Source organism: Ictalurus furcatus, chromosome 16 (genome assembly GCF_023375685.1).
Source record: "Ictalurus furcatus strain D&B chromosome 16, Billie_1.0, whole genome shotgun sequence".
Taxonomy (NCBI): Eukaryota; Metazoa; Chordata; class Actinopteri; order Siluriformes; family Ictaluridae; genus Ictalurus; species Ictalurus furcatus.
The window spans coordinates 11,842,531-11,863,483 of record NC_071270.1 but is presented as its reverse complement, the minus strand read 5'-3'; the positions used below and the strand labels follow the sequence as shown (position 1 = coordinate 11,863,483).

The 20,953-nt window shown below is 39.5% G+C and overlaps 1 protein-coding gene across 1 annotated transcript in view; it reads left to right on the top strand.

Moving 5' to 3' along the window:
- Positions 1 to 310: 310 nt before the first annotated feature.
- grm5a (glutamate receptor, metabotropic 5a) overlaps positions 311 to 20,953 on the top strand; it is a 44,140-nt gene continuing 23,497 nt past the window's right edge. Inside the window, exons 1-2 of the mRNA XM_053644657.1 lie at positions 311 to 1,035; positions 11,805 to 12,054. Of these exons, the coding sequence (XP_053500632.1) occupies positions 351 to 1,035; positions 11,805 to 12,054 (935 nt within the window). The 5' untranslated portion in view covers positions 311 to 350. The remainder of the gene's footprint in view (positions 1,036 to 11,804; positions 12,055 to 20,953) is intronic.

Below are 20,953 nucleotides of genomic sequence, written 5' to 3'. Positions count from 1 at the left end.
GACTGTATAATAACTTCTGTTCTGTTGTTTGTTTATATTTAAAAATGTCGTAGAGGTGTGTGTATATATATATATATATATATATATATATATATATATATATATATATATATATATATATATATAATATGAGAAAACAAATAAGACATAGCTATTAAAAACAGTTTTTATGTCACTCTTTTCCTTCTGAATTGAATATCACAAGTTAGAAGATGTAGGAGAGTAAGTCACCTCCAGAGATTTTCCTAGATTTTCCTTTTTCTGTCTGAGCTTCTTTTCTGCAAACTGTTGCAGATACCATGGTGACTCCATCTGTATTTGGCACTGACTGATCTGAGAGAGAGCAGGAAATGGGGGTTTTGCTTTTCTTTCTCTTTGCACTTCTCGGAGACAACAACAGGCTCACAAGGCTAGGCAAACTGGTGCATGCCCAGTCTAATGAGCGCCGGGTCCTGGCACACATGCCTGGTGACATTACCATTGGGGCACTCTTCTCTGTGCACCACCAGCCACCAGCAGACAAGGTCCATGAGCGGAAATGTGGTGCAGTGCGTGAGCAGTATGGCATTCAGCGTGTGGAGGCTATGATGCACACTCTTGATCGCATCAATGCTGACCCCAACATTCTGCCCAACATTACACTGGGCTGCGAGATCCGAGACTCATGTTGGCACTCAGCAGTGGCACTGGAACAGAGCATAGAGTTTATCCGTGACACCCTGGTCTCCAATGAGGAGGAGGAGAGCATGTCCAGGTGCTCAGCTAATGGTGGAGGGATACCCATGAAAGGGAAGAAACCCATAGTGGGCCTCATTGGGCCTGGCTCCAGCTCGGTGGCCATCCAGGTGCAAAATCTTCTTCAGCTTTTCAACATACCCCAAATTGCCTACTCAGCCACCAGTATGGATCTGAGCGATAAGTCCTTGTATAAGTATTTCATGAGGGTGGTGCCATCGGATGCTCAGCAGGCCAGAGCAATGGTGGACATCGTCAAAAGATACAACTGGACTTATGTGTCAGCCATACACACAGAGGGTAAGATGTGGCATGCACTCTTTGCTGTGACTGTGGCTCTGGTGGCATAGGTTTTTGTTTAATGTCAATTGTGAATTGTTTGTGGCAGCTGCAGTCAAGCCTAATTATAGCTTACAGAGAAAATTGCCCAATCTGACAGGTTAACCTCTCATTCACTGCATATGATATCTCATACAGGATTAAAAGGAAATTAGGTCACTTGCTGCTGCTAAGTATGGCCTCACATGGGCAGCCTAAAGATCAATGAGATTACTGAAGATGGTACCACTTAAAAACCATGAAGATGGCTTTGGACTGGATAGGAACAGTTGATAAGAACAGTTTTGCCATTGTGGCTTAGGACTGCAGTTGCTATGATAGCTTTGGGATTGCAGTTGCCACAAAATCTTTTGTACTCAAGTCTCCATCAGTGAACAGTTGATAACTTCAACAATTTCATGTGACTTCATGACTTCATGTGAAAACTGTAATGAATTTCCTGGTTACACAATTGCACTTTTTGACAATGTAATACACAGTTATAGAAGGGAATTATTTATAAATGCACTATACGTTGTCACCCAGATGAAGATGGGTTTCATGGTTAGCAAGGAGGAGACGCAGGATACATGTACAGTTAAGAGCTTTATTAAGGAAACAGGCAGATAAATCCAAAACGTGAAACAATAGCGTGGTCAAAACAGGCGCGTGGTCAGGCAAATGGCAAACAGGATAAACTAGGCTAAGATATGAATCAAATAACGAAGATGAGAACCTGTCCAAAACCATGAACCATAAACCATGAACCAACCATGAGGCCCAATAAGCTTGATACTGCATTAATAATACTTCACAAATAAACACGGACACACGAGGAGTTTAAATAGCAAATGCAATTAAGGGTGAAATACAAAACAGCTGTGATCAATGATACACGTGAGAGAGACATCCAATGACATAACAGGGGTATAGACAGGACATAAACCATAACAAATACAAGTGTAAGACATAAATAAAGTCAATGTCAAAGAAAACGGAAGTGCTGTTGCGCCTCGGGTTTCAGAGTGCGCTGCATGCTCCAGTGCTCTGTGTGAAGGGAAATTTGTGACAATGGGTTCCATTCCACAATTTTGTTCCTCTCAAGGTTTCTTCCTCATATAGTCTCAGGGAGTTGTTTTTTTTCTTGCCTCTGGCCTGCTCATAATTTATAAATTTTACATTTATAGCCTGAATTTATACATTTATATAAAGCTGCTTTTTGAAAATGTCCATTGTTTACAGCGATATACAAATAAAATTGAATTGAACTGAATTAAAATTAGAAATATTTTATTAGGAAGTTTTCTGTGTGCAATCAAAATTATTCTACCCACATTGCAAATCAGGTTTACAATCAAAATTTACAAACTTTCAGCTGTTTGCAATGAACAAATCAAACAAAAGCAATTGAAATATTTATACCCAATGAATTCTTCAAGTGGTTTCCCAAAATTCAACTGAAAATGCAACTTATAATGACTTATCCAGTCTAAAAATTATTCAACCCTCTGAATAGAATCCCTCACAACAGCACAAATATGCAAAACAGGTGTTGAAAATTTGGGGAAGCATTCGTTATGTTTAACTATTTCAATTGCTTTTGTATGATTTGTTCATTGCAGACAGCTGAAAGTTTGTACATTTTGACAATAAACCTGATTTGCAATGGTGGTTGAATTTTGATTGCAACTGTATATTATCTTTCATCTTTATTTAGTAGAGGGACTGTTCTTGAGCATTGATCTTAGTAGGATTGATCAGTGTTTTTTCTCTTCAGTTTTTGTAGTGTGATGCAATTTTTTTTTCAGTTATGACGTTTGGTATTGTTGCTGAGAGCCGGAAAAGCCATAGTCTGTTTGGCAAACAACCCATTTTCTGAATTCAAGTATTCACCCCCAGTGATTATTTCTCTTTTTGCTCTTTTGCTATCAAATTTAAGAATATCAGAATGGGACTTTTCTACTCCCTTTGAAGTGGCTACACAATTATTGTCCTCACTGTCCTTTTGGAACATATTGTATATTGTTGCTCATTGTCCTTTTGGATATTCACCCCAAACATAGATGTCTGGCTGACTGGAACAGATTCTCCTAAAAAAAAAAATGCTTATATTTCCATGATGCCTGTGATGACAATAAACTTTCCAGCTCCTCCTTTTAAAAAGTTACCCTAGAGCATGATGTTACCACCAAACATGCTTGATCACAAGAATGGTATTACCTCATTGTTGGACTGTATTTGGTCTGTGCCAAACATTGTGCTTTGGCTTTAGACCAAATGGTTCAACTTTAGTCTCATCAGACCAGACCTTTTATTAAAAGCTCTCAGATTTTCTAAAATGTCTCATAAATGGCATCCTTCTGACCACTTTCCCATACAGGCCAGATCTGTGAAGAGCTGATGATATTGTTGAGGTCTGAACAGGTTCTCCTATTTCAGCCAGTGAGCTCTCTAATACTTCTCTGAAAATTCCCCTTCTTGCCCGAGCATTCCATTTGGCCTGATCTTGGTAGTTTTTTAGTTCCAACAAAGTGGAAGAATATGGCACACATTTATTTCACAGTACTTCTCAGAAGGTTCAAAGCTATCCTAATATTTTAATAAATTTCTCCATCTTTTTTCCTCCTAACACCTTAATTTTCATGGACAGTTCCTTAGTCTACATAACAGCAGGACTGATCTGATCTGACATTTTAGCTATGAGACCTCCTCAAGTCAAGATATATGTCAAGATATATATAGTATAAGCATACAATTGGACACAGGTGGTTTTAAAATTAATACACAGGTATACTTTGTTTAACCTATATAATGTGAGCTCTTGAAATTCAAATACTAGTCCTAATTTAGATTGCTGAAAGAAGGGGGGTTGAATACTTATCGGTTATGCAGGTTTTGTGCTTTTAAAAAAATTACTTCAAAATGAGCAGAAAAAATCCCATTGTAATATACTTACATTTGATGTTGCAATACAGCAAGTGAAAGAAATTTCAGAAAAAAAGTGCTGAAAGAAATTACTCTTTAAATTGAGAAATATTTTTACATACTTATGTTTTATAATTGATGTATGCCACCTAGAAACAGTTTCTAAGAGTTTTAGAAAATGCATCATATTTGTAAAATGATAAGTTAAGTTGTCTTTCAAGTTAATCATAACACTTTTAAGTTAAGTCATAGCAGTTTCTCCCCCAATAGTTCTTCATGTGAACACTATGTAATTGATGTGAAACTCCCCCACATTATTTCTGCCCTGTTTGCATATACACACTTGATGGGCATATTGAGAAGCATGACTTTGTTACTGTGGTTACTATGGTTACTGTGTAGGCACCCTGCTTTTGTTTTTACCTTTCTGTTTCGGTCATGACAGACCATATAATTCAGTAGGACAGCTTGGATCACTTGATGAGGAGTGATCATGATTACTATTTGCATATACATTTTATTTTTTTCCCCTGCCAGTGGGTGTTGGTTACAGTGATATTAATTTCCCTTGTGGAACGTGGAGTGCTCAAGGGCTATTGATATGAGATCAGAAAGCCTATTCATCTATAATAGATATCATACATATGCAGCCTTTTGCACTAAATATGTGCACCCAATCCCCCCCCCCTTTTTGTATTATTATTATTTTTTTTAAAATAAATTTTACATCATACTGTCAAACTAAACCAGTTCAAACTGAACAAGGTTGGTATTACTTTTTCACTATATGCATAACACACAGCTGTTCTAAAGCTGTGCCAGACAGAGAAATGGAGATAAGATATTCTGTGACTTGATTTCTTATTGTTTAACATTTTGGAAAAAACATAAGAATTTCAAGATTGTGTGCTAAGAATATATAGTGTCAAAGTTCATGCAACTTTATCAGTGCAGGAGGTGAAATGCATTCTCAATTAGGTTAAGGTCTGGTGACTGACTTGGCCAGTCTAAAACCTTTCATTTTCCCCCGCTGATAAAGTCCTTTGTTGTGTTGGCAGTGTGTTATGGGTCATTGTCTTGCTGCATGATAAAGTTCCTCCAAATTAGATTGGATGCATTTCTCTGTAAACTGGCAGACAAAATGTTTCTGTAAACTTCTGTAAACTAAATTTATTTGGCTGCTACCATCTTGCATCAATAAAGATTAGTGAGTCCATTCCAGAAGCAGCCATTCAAGCCCAAGCCATGAAGCTAACTCCACTGTGCTTGACCAATGAGCTCATATGTTTTGGATTATGAGCAGATCTTTCTCCACACACTGAACTTTCCATCACTTTGGTAGAGGTAAATCTAGGTTCCAGAACTTTTGTGTCCCATCTCTGTATTTCTTTGCTAATTCCAATCTGGTATTCTGATTCTTACTGATGTTGAATGGGTTTGCACCTTGTGGTATGACCTCTATATTTCTGCTCTTGAAGTCTTCCTTGAACAGTGGACTGTGATAACTTCACCCCTGCCCTGTGGAGATTGATGTGATGTCACTGTACACAATGCTTCTGCAAAGACTCAGATTTTCCTTCTTTTCTCAGATGCAAAATGGCTTGCATTTCTCCCATAGACAGCAACAAATGCAGTATTCACAGTTGAAACCCAGGGATCAAACAAAAAGTAGACATTCAGCGCTATTAATTGTTTAAATCAATCTAACAGGACACACCTGGGCAAAAAGAAAAAGATAAATGGTTGAGTTTTTAAAAAAATGGTGCAATGTTTGAATGCATCTAAATGTAAATATCAGGATATCTATAATCTCATATTCATCTTTTGATCTCAAATCCAAATGTCTTTAGTGTATAGCAAAAATCAAACAAACTGGGCTGGGCTTGCCATTCCAATACTTTCATGAACCAATACAATATAATGTGTACAATATAATAATGGCACTATGTATATTAATGTGAATGTGTAGGTTTAATTATTGCCTTTTGTTATATTTCAATGAGCACAGTAAATGCATTCTACATCAGCACTCTTACTGCAACACTTGATACCAAAGGGTCCATATTCCTAACAGAAAGTAGGTGACCTGATTTTCAAGCAAAATGGGGGAGCTTACCCCTGACAGTCTGTAAAACAGGGGCACAGCAGAATAATGTTCATTAGTTTGTACCAGACAGAAAAATGCAATGATTCTCTGTAGACTGAAAAAAACATATATTCATGCAACATCCAGAAAATACATACAGGAATAAAGCCAAGTTGGGGCATAAGAAATATGGCTTAACACTTTACAATATTTCATTCCTCAAACCCAAAAATTTAGCAGACTACAATACAATAGGTTATATATGTATCCCTGTTCTATGAACTCCAAATAACTGCCAGGGGCAGTGTTTTCACACCTGGGTACCATCTTGTGCACACAAATGTTGAGTCCTTTACCACAGTCTTCTTAAAACAGATGTTTTAAAAAAATAACACATCATTTGTTCATTTAACACACCTGCATGACTAGTTAAGGACAACACATTTTGTGTTCCTTTCAACGCAATCAGTGTGTTAGTACACTTCCACACAAAGATGTGTTGTAAAATAACACAAAAAATGACAGATGTGTTGTTTATACTTTTCCCCTCTACAATTATCCTAAAATGCAATTTGTCTGTATACTAAAATTCTACTAAAATGCTCACAAATTAAACAAACAATTACATGAAATTCAGGTGACATTTATTAAAATCATTTAAACATTTGACAGATGTAAGAACTGGAGTTGATGCATCTTCTTACAAATCTCCCTGCCATCTGGGAAGACAAGAGTCCAACTCCCTTGAATTTTAAAAGCTGTAAAAGAGCACAAAGAGTGTTGGTTAGTTGTTACTCATAGCAAAATTGCTGTGGCCCAGATCCGGCCCACATAATACGTGGAATGATGGCACTTGGGCAGTCTGCTCCTGTTTGCCAGATTTGGGCCACAAGCAAGCCATAACAATGCCGCATGTCAGCCAAGAACAAAACAAATAAAGCAGAACTGACCCTAATCTGGGCCACAATTTGTTTTTATTATGGCCCACATTCCATTTCCTCATCTGGCCCAAATGCTGCATGGCACTTTGAAGGTCTAGTAATGTTTACCCAATCTGAGCCACAAGCAGGTTGCAGCATGGCCACATGTCAGTCAAGAACGAACCAAATAAACCATAACTATACCTTATATGGGCCAGAAAATGTGTATATATGGTAATCTCAGCCTTATACAAAATCAGGCATGTGTAATGTTTCTCCTTGTGTGTGTGCACATCTATGCCATTAAAACTTCACTGACTCATGGCTTGAATATCAATGACACTACAAAAGTGAATTCTGCATCAACAATATTCAACATACTGTATTTCCTGTCTTTCTCCACTGTGCCTGTCTAAAGCAGAAATGCCCAAAAGAATATTAATTTTAAAAAAACAATGATTGTAACAATTCTCCTTTTAGCATGAGAATTTTCCTTAATAGTCTTCTTATTCCTACAAACCCTACATAATCAATCGCAGGGCAGGCCAGTCCACAACTGATATGTCACATGTAGCCTCACATCCAGATTAGCCTGTACAAACTGTTTTGCATCGTCATGTAATGGCGGTTGAGACGGAAGCAATTGCAGGTATGGCAGCTTTAATGAGAAAACAACAATCCAAATTGCAAGGCAAAGATAAAAAAAATAAGACAGGTAAAGGTCAGGCAATCATGCAAACAGAATGGAACAGATTTAGCAGATAATCAGAGTCAAAGAGCAAAACAGAATCAAAACCAGAGAAATAACAACAGAGACTGGCTTAGTATAGACAGAGACAATGGTAACTAAGTATATACTTTGCAAAGTCTGTATGGACAGTCTCTTTAAAGCGTGATTTGTATGTTTGATTGGTAACAGGTGTGTCTGATTAGTATTCTGGAGCAGATGGTTTGTAGTTTGCAGGCTGAGGTGCATTATGGGAAATGGAGGTGCTGGTTTGTTGTGACATGACATGAATCCTACGAAAAGTAGCCCAATGCTGTTGAAAAATATTCAAGGCATATTTACCATTTCAAATGTGGGCATTTTTTAAGCATACATGTAAATTAGCCAATGTCAAAATTACTGCATCTAAGCCAGACATGGACATGGACCATGTCTGTTTTATGATATTTAGGGCATGTCAAATGTGGGCCATGTTAGGTTTACACCCTGATTAACCAATGCTGACTGTGCCGTATATTTGCCAAAAGTGGCCCAAATTGTTAATAATTATTTGGGCCGTATTTGCCATATCATATGTGGGCCACTTTAGGCTCACACCCACATAAGCCAGTGCTTACTGTGCCGAATCTTTGCCAAAACTGGCCCAGATATGTTTTAAGATAACTGGGCCACATTTGTTGCATTACATGTGGGCCAATTTAGGCTCACACCCACATTACCCAGTACCAGTTGTGCTGCATCATTATCTAAAGTGGCCTAATGCTGTTCAACAATATTTGTGCCATATTTACCATGTCAAATGTGGGACACATTAGGCTCATATCCTGGTTAGCCAATGCTGACTATGTCATACATTTGCAAAAAGTGGTCCAAATTTGATGTAATGTATTCAGGCAAGATTTGCTGTGTCATATGTGGGCCACTTTAGGTTCACATCCAGATTCGCCAGTGATTACTGTGTGAAAACTGGCCCAGATATGTTTTAAGATAACTGGGCCACATTTGCTACAACATATGTGGGCCACTTTTGGTTTACACCCAGATTAGCCTTTGTCGACTGTGCCACATTTGCCAAAGGTGGCCCACGTTTGTTTTGTGATATTTGGGCCATATATTCACTATCTACCACCTGGGCCACTTTAGGGTCACATCCAGATTACACATTGCTGTGACCACTGCATCTTTGCCTAAAAAGATGTGTGATTTGGGATAATTTGGCCATATTTGCTATTTTACATGTGGGCCACTTCAGGCTTATATCCATTTTGTCCAGGCCAAAAGAAGGCCAGCAATGCCGCATCACTGCCTGAAGTGGGCCACATCCGGATACTATCTGGGTAGCTACAAAATATGGACAAATGCCTTTGGGCTTCAACTGAGAAATTGCGTTACAGAATCCCAAATTATGTAAATTTGAAAATCTGACCTCCCCTCTCCTAATGAATAAAATGGCACTGTAGATTCACTAGGAAAATCTAGATAACTTGCAAATATTTATTTTCCAGCCTTTAGTACCTCACTGCCATTTTTTTGCACAACTTAATTAAGTTAACCAACATTACAAAGATAGTGGAAATCATTACAACCTAATCCCCATCTTCTCTTTTTGTCACGTTAACCTTGTGAAGAACTTTTGGCCTCGACTGTCTGCACCTGTTAACCAGCATTAACATTCACCGATACATGAAGAAACATGGCCCTAACCTCCTAATGTTAATTACTACAGCTTGCCATGTCAAACACTTGCTAAATGTAGTTAATGTTAGTTAAAACATTAACCCACTCTCTGCATTACATCATGTAGAATAGCTGTAATGCTAGATTATCGTTAACTTTCAAAAAGGGAATGGGAATGTCTAACATTACCAAAAGCTGTATGCTAAAGTAATGTTAGCAACTCAGGTGAGCATCTAGGTTAGCATCACTCATCCCTACTGTGATTGGTGACAGCATCCAGCTAGCTAACCCTAACTCGGAGCCTCAGATAAGATGCAGACCCAGAGAATTATAGAATAACTTCAGTCCATATTTCACAGCCAACATAAACAAATGACACTAGTAGTATAACACCAACACTGAGGAAGCAGAACATGATATTCACTTTTGAAGCTGTTGTGATAGGTAAAGTTAATTATCACTTACCAAGTTACTGTTTTCCAATCAACACATTTCAGAGAGCTCCCTGATTAAATATCACAAACTCAGTCAGGCTTTTGTAACAGCATTAACACCAACTTAACTGTGGTGAGTTGGGGGGGTGGTTAGTTGTCGATGGTGAAAGTGACAGTGACAGCACCACAGAAAATGTAGCAAGAAATTGAGAGCCAGCCAGACTGTCACAGACAAATTCTGAGTGTCTGGGGTTGAGACACAGGCTGAACCTACTTCTGACATTTCTTTAATTCCAACTGCCCCCAGGGGATTACAGCCGCAGCTGCAATTAACATCCAGGCATGCGAGCAAGAGCTGGAACTGCCCATAGTAGCCTACCTAAGCTGATAAATCATGATAATATCTATCACATATTGGGGCACAACGGTGGCTAGCTTTCCCACTGCATCTAACATCACTGCGATATATTGTATTGTAAATTTGTTGCCATTAGCTTGGCTGGCTAAGGCATGAAATCACAAAAATGGTTTCAAAAGCTGAGAGAACTGTTTTCTAACAAGTGGTCCTGGTATGTAACATAACTTCTCACTGCCAGGTTTGACATTTCAATGAACTCTGTCACCGAGGGATCAATAGATGCTGATTGGTGTGATCTCTTCAATCTAAGTAGCAATAATCATGTCCCTATGTGTGCCATGCATATAAACCAGAATATAGGCAATGCACTTGTATTCAGTTTTTGGGTCTTTTGGGCCCTATGGTGGAGCAACTGTGAACAGCTGTGTGTTACAATATCAGGTATGTGGTCAGGCCCACCTTTTAGTTAGCACACACCACAAGCTCTTTGGAAATTCGGTTCACTGTTGTTTAACAGTGAGCTAGGAAATGTCCCCCAGATGTGGATAGAGACATAGCACACTTTGAAAGAACTTGTGACTGTTTTACTGGCACAGAATCAAATCTAATTCCAAATCTAATCTTATGCCATGTCAGCCTCTGCATTGCTGGGTAATTAATCTCCAGACTGAGGATTTCTCTGCATGGTCAGTGCCAAGAAAGCTGACGCATCACTGGTGTCCATCCCTTCTAGGAATCCTAAACCTTGGCTTCACAATCATGAATCCTGTAGAATGGCTCATTTTAAAATTGCTTAAATCTGAAGCCAGAACCTTTTTAGCCAAATTGTTTATGGCCAAACCCATTTACAGCTAACAGCCTCCCCGGTGTGTGGCTCTCAGATCATAGTTTACTCCAAATTTGGGTCTAGAACTGCTAAATGAACATTCATGCATCTTCTGTGTGACTGGGCCATCCGTCTCAACTACTCCCTTTCTGACATGATCAATGATGAGGCATTAAATAAGTCCATCCCCAGCTTCCAGCAAGCCAAGACATTGTCCACATAAGCATGAAGCCTTTACACACTTTACGTCCTTTTTGAAGCTACGCTGTGAATAGTGGGAATCTGAAATTCCATGATTCACCATTAAGAGTGCTATTCCAAGGCAAAAAACAAAACAAAACAGTGTTACCCAGTTGGCTAACTGTATGAATTACTGAGTGAAGACCAGAGAATGAAAGAAGATTATACAATTAAGCAGAGACTGATGATCCCACAACAAATTAGCTGTGGAGTAGGAGTAGTTGACAAAGTAGCGAGGGTAACCTTGCTTGACATTGATACAGGAAGAAAGTAATTCCGGACTTCATTCTATGATGTAATTTTAAGGTTACGTGACTTTGTGGTAATGGTCACATGCACACAAGATTTCATAAAAAAATATAAATATTACTACATTCTAAGGTAGGGATTACATAAATTTTAGATCTGTTGGTAGAATATCAGCAGATCATACAGTAGTCTGTGACTTTAGTCCACATTAGGGTATTTGATTTTGTTAATGGGAAAGTTCTGGAGTAAAGAAGCATGCTTATGTTCACATGCAACAGCTTGTTAATAAAGTAATTTCTTAATCTTCAGGAAACTATGGTGAGAGTGGAATGGAGGCATTCAAAGAGATGGCAGCCAAGGAGGGCATCTGTATTGCACATTCAGATAAGATCTACAGTAACGCTGGAGACCAGAGCTTCGACCGGCTGTTGGAAAAACTGCGCAGTCACCTGCCCAAAGCACGTGTGGTGGCATGCTTCTGTGAAGGAATGACTGTGCGTGGCATTCTTAAAGCCATGAGACGACGTCGGCTAGTGGGAGAGTTCCTTTTGGTTGGCAGGTAATTCTTTCTCAAGCACCTACAGTTTATTCATTCTGCAGTGACATATTAGCTGATGTACAGTATTAAATCAATCTGGATATATACGTTGACATTATAATACATACAATATGATATTTTTTCAATATATTAAGCTGGTGTTCATGATTCCAATATTGATTGACCTTGCTATGTTTGAGAAAATTCATTTGCTCACCCAGCAGTATCACTCACTGGATTGACTGCCATCATCAGTTAGTTATAAAATCTATGGTAGTTTACTCATCCCATGAGTGAGAAAAGGTTCATTTCTTATGGCAGATCCACATGAACAGTGTTTTAAGAATTTGTGCCCAGGAGCCTTCTCTAATGTGAAAATCTAATGTGATATTCATAATACTATTTAAACAAGAGACTTTTATTTCCATTTCAATTTACCTCAAATGTGACACCACAATTGTGTATCATTAGATTTTGCGCCATTTCAGTCTTTGCTGTCCTTTTAACTATTACTTGGGGAGAAATAATGCGTAAACTCCCAGGATAAGCTGTGACTGTGACTTTAAACCAGAAGAATCCCAGACGCAAACCTTGTTGTATTTGTTAAAAAACACTGGACACTGAGAACCACTTATAGCTGATGCAAAGCATTTGATTAGTATTTATTTATCAGTTTATTTTATAGACAATACTGTAATGAACACATGGTAATAATACTCACATGCTAATAACTCCTGATATTTGTACATACCAATTGTTAACATAGTCTGCAGACTGAATTGCAAGCTATTACACTTTCATAATTGTTCCTAAACAAGACATTTTCCCTAAAAAAAAAAAAAATTATAACATTTAACAATATAGTCACTCTCTCTCTCTCTCTCTCTCACACACACACACACACAGACACACACCCCTAACCTTGACTTCTGAAACCTTTCTTTCTTTCTGTCTTTTTTTTTTTTTTTTTTAAATAAAAATGGCAGGTTATGTATGTATGTATGTACGGATGTATGGATGGATTTATTTTTTTGGAGGGGTAGATGAGGTGAAATAAAGAAATAGTTTTCCAGTTAACACTATCAAATAGTTCTATCCTCACTCACTCACTTACTCACTGCTTTATCCAGAGTCTCACTGGTTTCAGATCCCAACCCAGGAACACTGCGGGTGAGTGGGAATACCTTCCTTTTTGGAAAAAAATGGATAAATAAACATTTTTGCAATCAAGGAATGTCTTAAGTCTAAGATTAATAGATATCACCAGATGGTGAGAATCTTCACTGGAGATATTCTGCCAGACATGTAATACATACATTTTCTACCCAGAGAGAAGGTCAATTCTTAGGCATGTACTCATTGCATTATTTAAAAGCTTCTTCTATTCAACTACAGGAATTTTCACAAACAGGAAACTGTAAAGTTAAAAAGGCTTGTCATTGTTTGTCACTGGACCTATAGTGGTATGGCAGACTGTTGTCATCATATTATATGCTAACAGTGTGAATATACCCTTATTCAGATTTGTTTTTGCTTCCTACTCAAATTATGTCATGCATGCGTGGGAGCAGAGAAATATGTATCTCCTATGCCACCGATGTCCCATGACTCTTCATTTGTCAGAGGATGTGTGATCCCTTTGATCCCTGGCAAGCTGCAATGGTGTTAACCGCTCATCTACATAAACACATGCAGGTGGCTGTAGAAATATAGTTCAACAGAATAAAATCTGAGCACTTTCTGCACCAAATCTCCAAACAAATTAGAAAAACATAGGGTACTATAAGAAAATTATATTTATGATATGTCCAATACAGTATGTTTGTAGATTGATTTCTGTTAGCATTCAATTGGGGTTGTTTTCTGCATTGCTTTGTTTTTCATTGTTTACTATAAAACATGTTAATGGACACTTTGATGTGCTCATTAATGCCTTTTGTCTCATGATCAAAATGGGCCTTTAAGATCTCATTCAAATTCATCATCAGTGCTTTCAGAGAGAGGCATTGTGGCATGCGAGAAAAGCCCAAAAGTTGTTTACTTTATGTAGAGTGTGTATTTTAAAGGGTGTCTATTTTAGAAAATGGTGTCATGGATGTTATCCAGACAGCCTGGTGTGACGTAGCAAAGCTTCCATGCATGTGGAGGTGTGTGTACAACAGTCTGTGATGCAGGCTCCAGGCAAATGCTAGGCAGACAAGCACTGATTTTCTGCCAACATTTCTACCTTGCATGTTGGCTTTTATAGAAAGTGGCAGAAAAGATATTAAATTTGGCCAGTTTTTCAATGCTCAATGCTTTTAATTCAGTCCTGCAGGGGACTGTTTTCTGGGAAGGGCATAAGACAAGATTTGGAACACATTCCATGGCCACTGAATTTTGTTTACAGACTTTTTTCATCCTTTCATAACAAAGCATACTGCAAATCTTCAAATGAAAATGAAAACATTTAATATTCTCAATGTAAATCTAAACACACGGGGCCTATTTATGTATTTACTAGCTGCACCACCTCTGTATTATTTGCTGTTTCAGTATACTGATGTTTGTGGCACAATATAACATTTCATTCAAGCAAATCAAAAGCCATTTAGATGTCTATTTTAACTACAGTTGTACAAATTATCTCCTGCTTATCACTTGTTGAACTGATGATTGTGCCTATAATTAACTAAAATAAGTGCACAAATGTGATTAGTCATGTTCAGGTCTCTTTCCAACAACAATAGTTTATGAAAACAAAAAGGCTTAAATCCACCCTCACTGCTCCTAGAATAAATTTTAAAAGCATACTTTAAACACCTATTACAACTGGGTGCATTTCGGTTATCAACTAATGAGTAGTATTTTAGTTTTGAATCATCTGTCTATCATGAATCAGGAAGGTAATATTTTATTTTTTGTTAGCTGTTATGCAAAGAGTCCCATCAAATTGTATAGCACAAAGCTATATACAATCTCATAAGAGGTCATTTTAGAATAAAGTGCAAGTCTTAAGCAGCACTTGTTTTAAATGTTTTAGTCAAAATTGCTCAAATACACTTTAATGTAGATGTAATAAAATTCAGTTGTTTTTTTTTTTGTATATCATATATCAACAGTAGACATTGTCACAAAGCAGCTTTATAGAAATCCAGACGTATGTTTATATTTAGATCCCTGATGAGCAAGCCAGATGCGACAGCAACAAGAAAAACTCTGAGACGACATGATGAAGAAACTCAAAAGGGAATCCATTTAATTCTGGGTGACACCAGATAGATGAAATTATATCATTGTTCTTCCACAATTGTATACTATAAGTATATGTCAAAAAGTACTAAGTGTATCGAAAGGATCTAATAATAATGCAGATAATGTAGATGTTCAACCATGCAAAAGTGAATTTGAATTCAAGAACTGATTATCTACCTTTATTAGTCTAGTGTAATTTGAATCTACAGCTTTCTCCCTTTGTGTTCAAGATTGTAAGGAAAATATATATTTTTAAAAATGTACCTTAATGTATTAAGCTACATTGGCTTGGGTCCTGTGCAGGATCTTTTTTATAACAGTAGCAGTCGGGAATATTGAAGAAGGCTGACCCAACGGGTCATTGTGTGGGCTATTGCAGAGCTTACTAGCACACTGTGCTGTAGTGTTTCAAGCTTGCCGTTAACACTGCCTTCAATGTATTTGCTCACATCGCTTTTGGCTCCAAGGACAAGTTATGAAAGCCTCTCCTTCCTTAGCGAGAGAACAGAAGTGATACAAAGACCTCCCACGCTCTGAGTTGTGTAACACCAGAGCTGTAAAGCTTGGAAGTGTTTAAAAAGGCAGAATGAACACAAAATAGTTTTGTGCATATTTGAAAGAGTAGGAAGACCACAGCCACACAGCCTCAGCCTCACCTCTGGATTTCAAGAGAATGATAGAGATAGTCAGGAAGTCACAACATCCGCCTCACCCTCTAAAGTGCAGCTAGGATAAAATTATATGGTAGAGTTGCAAAACTCAAAGAGGGGGAGAGATGCCTTGCATCTGTACAGATATGTACAGATATTCTTTTAACTAATAGATACAGATGCATGTTGGGTGACTCACTAACATATGCCAGTGATCTCTTTGATCAGTGTAATAATTTAGAGAGCCAAGCCCTAGTTTCACCAGATAAATTACTGATATATTACCCATTTCACATTTGGGTTGCTGTGTGTGTCAAAAATTTCCCCTCTCAGTGTGCAGTATGGTTCTACATCTCACAGTCTGTCCTTTTGTTCACGTTACCATGTGCTTCTTTCTGTTCTGTCTCCAATCCTGTCCTGTCTTGATTAGTTTGTCTATTTCTACAGTCCCGTTCCTTTGTCTCACTTTGTCTTATCATGTATTTAGTATTATTAAGATTGACCCTTGATTTTCAATTTTACTATTCTGTGTTTCTTGGTTTTGACCCTCAGTCGTGTTTTCATTTTTGATCATGGATATTCCTTGTTTGATACTGCCTGCCTGTCCTTGCCTTATGCTATAGAGTAGAGGTTCTCAACCTTTTGTAACTAAAGCCCCCCCAAGCCTCCCCTATCATGTGGCATGCCTCCTTCCCCCATATTGGAGGAGACCAGGTATAATGATCATTTATTCTATATAAAACCTGTCTATATAATCTAATCTATAATCTGTTTTTGATAGATAGATAGATAGATAGATAGATAGATAGATGGATGGATAGATAGATAGATTTTGCTTTTGTGTTTTAGTACTTTTTTAATTACTTTTCATAACTTTTACTATTTTTTAAAATAACTTTTATAAAACTATATAACAGACAGGTATGGAACATAAATTATCAAAAATGTTTCTGAACACTATAACTACTTGGAACAAGATAACTAAGCTGTAATAACGTGTACAATTTTACATGTAAAACATGTTGCATTCCATTCATCTTGCATTCTAAAAACATTCGCATATGAAATATGTAAATTGGGAAGAAGGGCACATTTCGTTAGCCATGGCATTGTTAAATCTCCGGCTCTGAGCCACTCACTGAACAGAGCAGATGTAGAGAGAAGTGTGAGTGCAGTGGGAAAGCAAGACCTCGCTCTTGCAGGACAGTAGTGGCAACATTTGGAAAGTTGCTAAGGTTTGTCCAAAAAGCCGCTAGATTTGTCATTAGGCACATTTTTTTTTTTTGCAAAAAAGTCGCTAAAGTCACTAATTTGGCAACACTGGTCTGCAATGACAGCTAGATAAAAGGCAGGCTAAGCTCTGCCTCTCCCCAGCAAAAAGACAAATACAGAGGGAGAGGGAACGCGGGGTTTTTCATTTATGCACATTCTATTTGAAAAGCAATAAAATACCCCGAGTACCCAAATGATGCCCTGTCTGTGTTTATTTCTTGAAAAAAATTTGCGCCCCCCCCTTTCCAATCTCTCAGTGCCACTCCCAGGGGCTAGAACCACTGCTATAGAGAAATAAAGCTATGGTTATTAAATCTGTCCTTATATATATATATATATATATATATATATATATATATATATATATATATATAACTAGTGTCCTCCTCTCACTAACATTTTACGTTGGGGAATCGTGGAACAATTTTTGGTTATTCCTGTTTGGGGCACTGCTGTTTATGTTCCTTTCAAAGGGAACTCAAAGTCAAGTAAGCTTCACGCTGTGGGAAGTGCCCTCATGCGTGGCCAGTATCTGATGTCTGTGTGAAATCCATAGGCCTGCTGTGGCATTTTGTGTGTTGCGTGATAATAAAATGGCACCTGTAAACCAAGTAATCAGCCTTATTATCTTCAGCAAAAGACTGCATGTTGGTTGTCATCTTACTTTTCTATCCCTCACCTCTTTGCATGTATGAGTCAGAGAGAATTCAGGAAGTGTGTTACTCCATCCTCCCGTTTAATTTCGGGGACGGACGGACACACTTTCTGTGTGAAGTGTTTGGGGATGGAGCATGCTGCAGCAGCCTTTGAGGGGGCTGACTGAACACATTGTGAACACTTCACAATTAGGCAGCTCCACTCTCCTCTTGCTCTCTTCTTGGCCAAAGGAATTTGGGTTTCAGAGCCTCATGGCTATGGGCCGGCCGCTGCTGAGGCAGTCAGACTCAGGTCCTGGGGATCCCATATTGATCTGGAGGATGAACCGGAGACAAGTGCTACTTTATCTCTTGCTCCGGATCTGACTGTATGTTTTTGGGTTTTTGAGCTGCTGTCAAGACTCCTCCTCCTGGGATGGAGAGTCAACCCACCACTGGGAGCTAGTGCACCAAAAATGGAGAGCAGCTCTCAATCACATAAAGACCTGCTAGAAGTGATCATTAGGGCTGTAGAAAAGTTGAATTTAGACACCACAGAAAACTCCCATTTTTTCCTGAAGCGCCTGATGAAGTATCGCACTTCTGGGGAAACCATACCCCAGCCGTATTTATAAGCCCACGATGTTGGATTATTTGGCCATCATGGGGAGTGAACAGCATGGGTATTTAGCTATGCCAAAGGTGGAGGAGGCGCTTGCAAGGTACCTCTCTTCATCAATGGCAGGGAATTTAGGGGGTGGTCTAAACAAAGGGGGTTGGTTGGCAAAGCCTATGCAGCAGCGGGTCTCACGTGTGGATCACTGTATAAAATGGCAGTGTTACAGGCCTACCAAGCAGACCTGCTGAATGAGCTTGACAGAGGGGAGGGAATTGGGCCCGAGGCAGTGGTGGAGCATCGCCACGCCACGAGTTTGTCCCTTCAGTAATGGCAGAGAGGCACCTATGGCTCAACCTCTCAGGAATGGGGGATAAGGATAAGGTCTCCCTGCTGGATGAAACTGTTGAACCTTCTGGCCTGTTCAGCGGTGCAGTTAACACCATCGCGACAGGTTTTTGTGAGGCGAAACAGCAATCACCAGCGTTCGGCCAGTTCCTTCCCATCTTGTTGAGTTTGTGATAGCACAAGTGCACAGAAGACAGAATATGAGTGTGCTGGCCCACCTCCCCCTGCAGAAAGTCAGGGGGACCAGGCAGCCACAGTCGCAGCTGTTAGTAAGCCCAATCTAAAAATGGTCATTAATGACAAGCAGGTAAAGAAGGAGTGTCCTTATGAGCCGCAGAGGAAGGTATCAGGGGACATAAGGTTGTTAGGGCAGTTAACCCAGAGTATTACTGTAGGGGCCCCCCCCCCCTAGACAATATTGTCCCAAGTTTTCAGTCCCCTCTAGTCAGCAAGCTGTCACAGGGCAAGCAAAACCTGATGCTTTCCCTCTGACAGAATGTGGAAAAGTTAACGTCACTAAAGATCACCTAGCAGTGTGGAAACTACTGCTAAATGTGTCTACATGGGCTCTGTCCACCATAGAAAAGGGTTACTGGGTCCAGGTCAGAGCTCAACCCCCCCTCCCCCCGGTTCAGAGGTGTACTCACCACAGTATTCAGCACAGTGCAGAGCCCTACATTAGCACAGGAATAAGCGCCCTCTTCAACAAAGGAGCCATAGAACATGTACACCTTCCTATGAGGGAAGGAGGTTTTTAGAGCCGTTAATTACTGGTCTGCATGTTAATTACTGGTCAGAAGGAAGTATGCAGCCAATTTTACATCCTCATCATCTGAAACGTACTCTTTGAACATACGGTTTCAAGAGGTTCAAACGTATTGTTTCACAGATTCAGTTCAAGGACTGGATTGTAACAATAGGCCTTAAAGACACATATTTCCACATAGAAATATTGCCCAGTCAGAGGAAGTTCCTGAGTTACACGACTGGAGGGAACTGGTACCAATCCCGGGTTCTTCCCTTCGGGCTAGCTTTATCTTCCTCGCACCTTTGCGAAGTGCATGGATGCTGCTCTGGCTCCCTTGTGACTCCAGGGCAGCCTTGTACTAAACTACCTGGACAGCTGGTTAATTCTAGTGCAATCCAGGGAGTTGGCGATTCAACATCAAGATGTTCTCACCCAAATGAGTAGCTTGGGGCTCAGGTTGAACCCAGGAAAAGCATGCTGTCTCCAGTTGTCTCCGGACAACTTTTCTTAGGGTTATATGGGATTCCACTATGATGAGGGCATATCTATCCCCAACACACATAGGGTCAATCCTATCAACATTGAGCAAGATAAAACTGGTTCTGGGCATCCCCTCCAGTCTCTTTGAGAGACTGTTGGGGCTTATGGCAGCAGCAGCCAGTGCCATACTATTGGGCTTATTGCCCAATTTCAGTATTGCCTAGTTTCAGTTGTGGATGAAAAGTCAGGGGTTTCATCCAAGAACAAAACCCCTAAGAATAATCAGTGTCACACAGCAATGCCTAGGTGCTCTGAGAATTTGGAGTTGTCCCCGGTTTCTAGCACTGGGTCACACTCTAGGGGTGTATCCTTATCACAAAACGGTAATGACAGACACCTCCCTCATGGGCTGGGTCTTATATGGCCATCCAGCTCACAGTCTCTGGAGCAGCCCTCATCTAGTGTGGCATATAAATTGCCTAGAAATGTGGGTTGTATTCCTAGCAATGAAATTATTTCTTCCTCAGTTTAGATGTGTTAGTTGTGACAGAAATTACAGCAGAGGGTTACGTTCACACCCTCTGTTCAGCCAGGTGTAACTACTTCTTCTCTGGACAGAGGGAATATTTTTGTCAGTGAGTGCAATGACATCCTGTCGAAGAAAGGGCTGAGGCCTGGAGATTGGAGGCACCACTCACGAGGTTCGGCCATGCAGAAGCGGATGTGTTCGCCTCAGAGGAGACAACACACTGCCTGCTGCAGTTCTTCCTCACTCCTCCAGCACTGTTGGGGTTGGAAACCATGGTACACATGTGGCCGAGGTCACATCTGTACGCCTTTCCCCCGATCGCTCTGCTCTCACAAGTTCTAGCAAGAGTTTGCCAAGAACGTCTACATCTGCCGCTAGTAGCACCTTATTGACCGGCTCGAATATGGT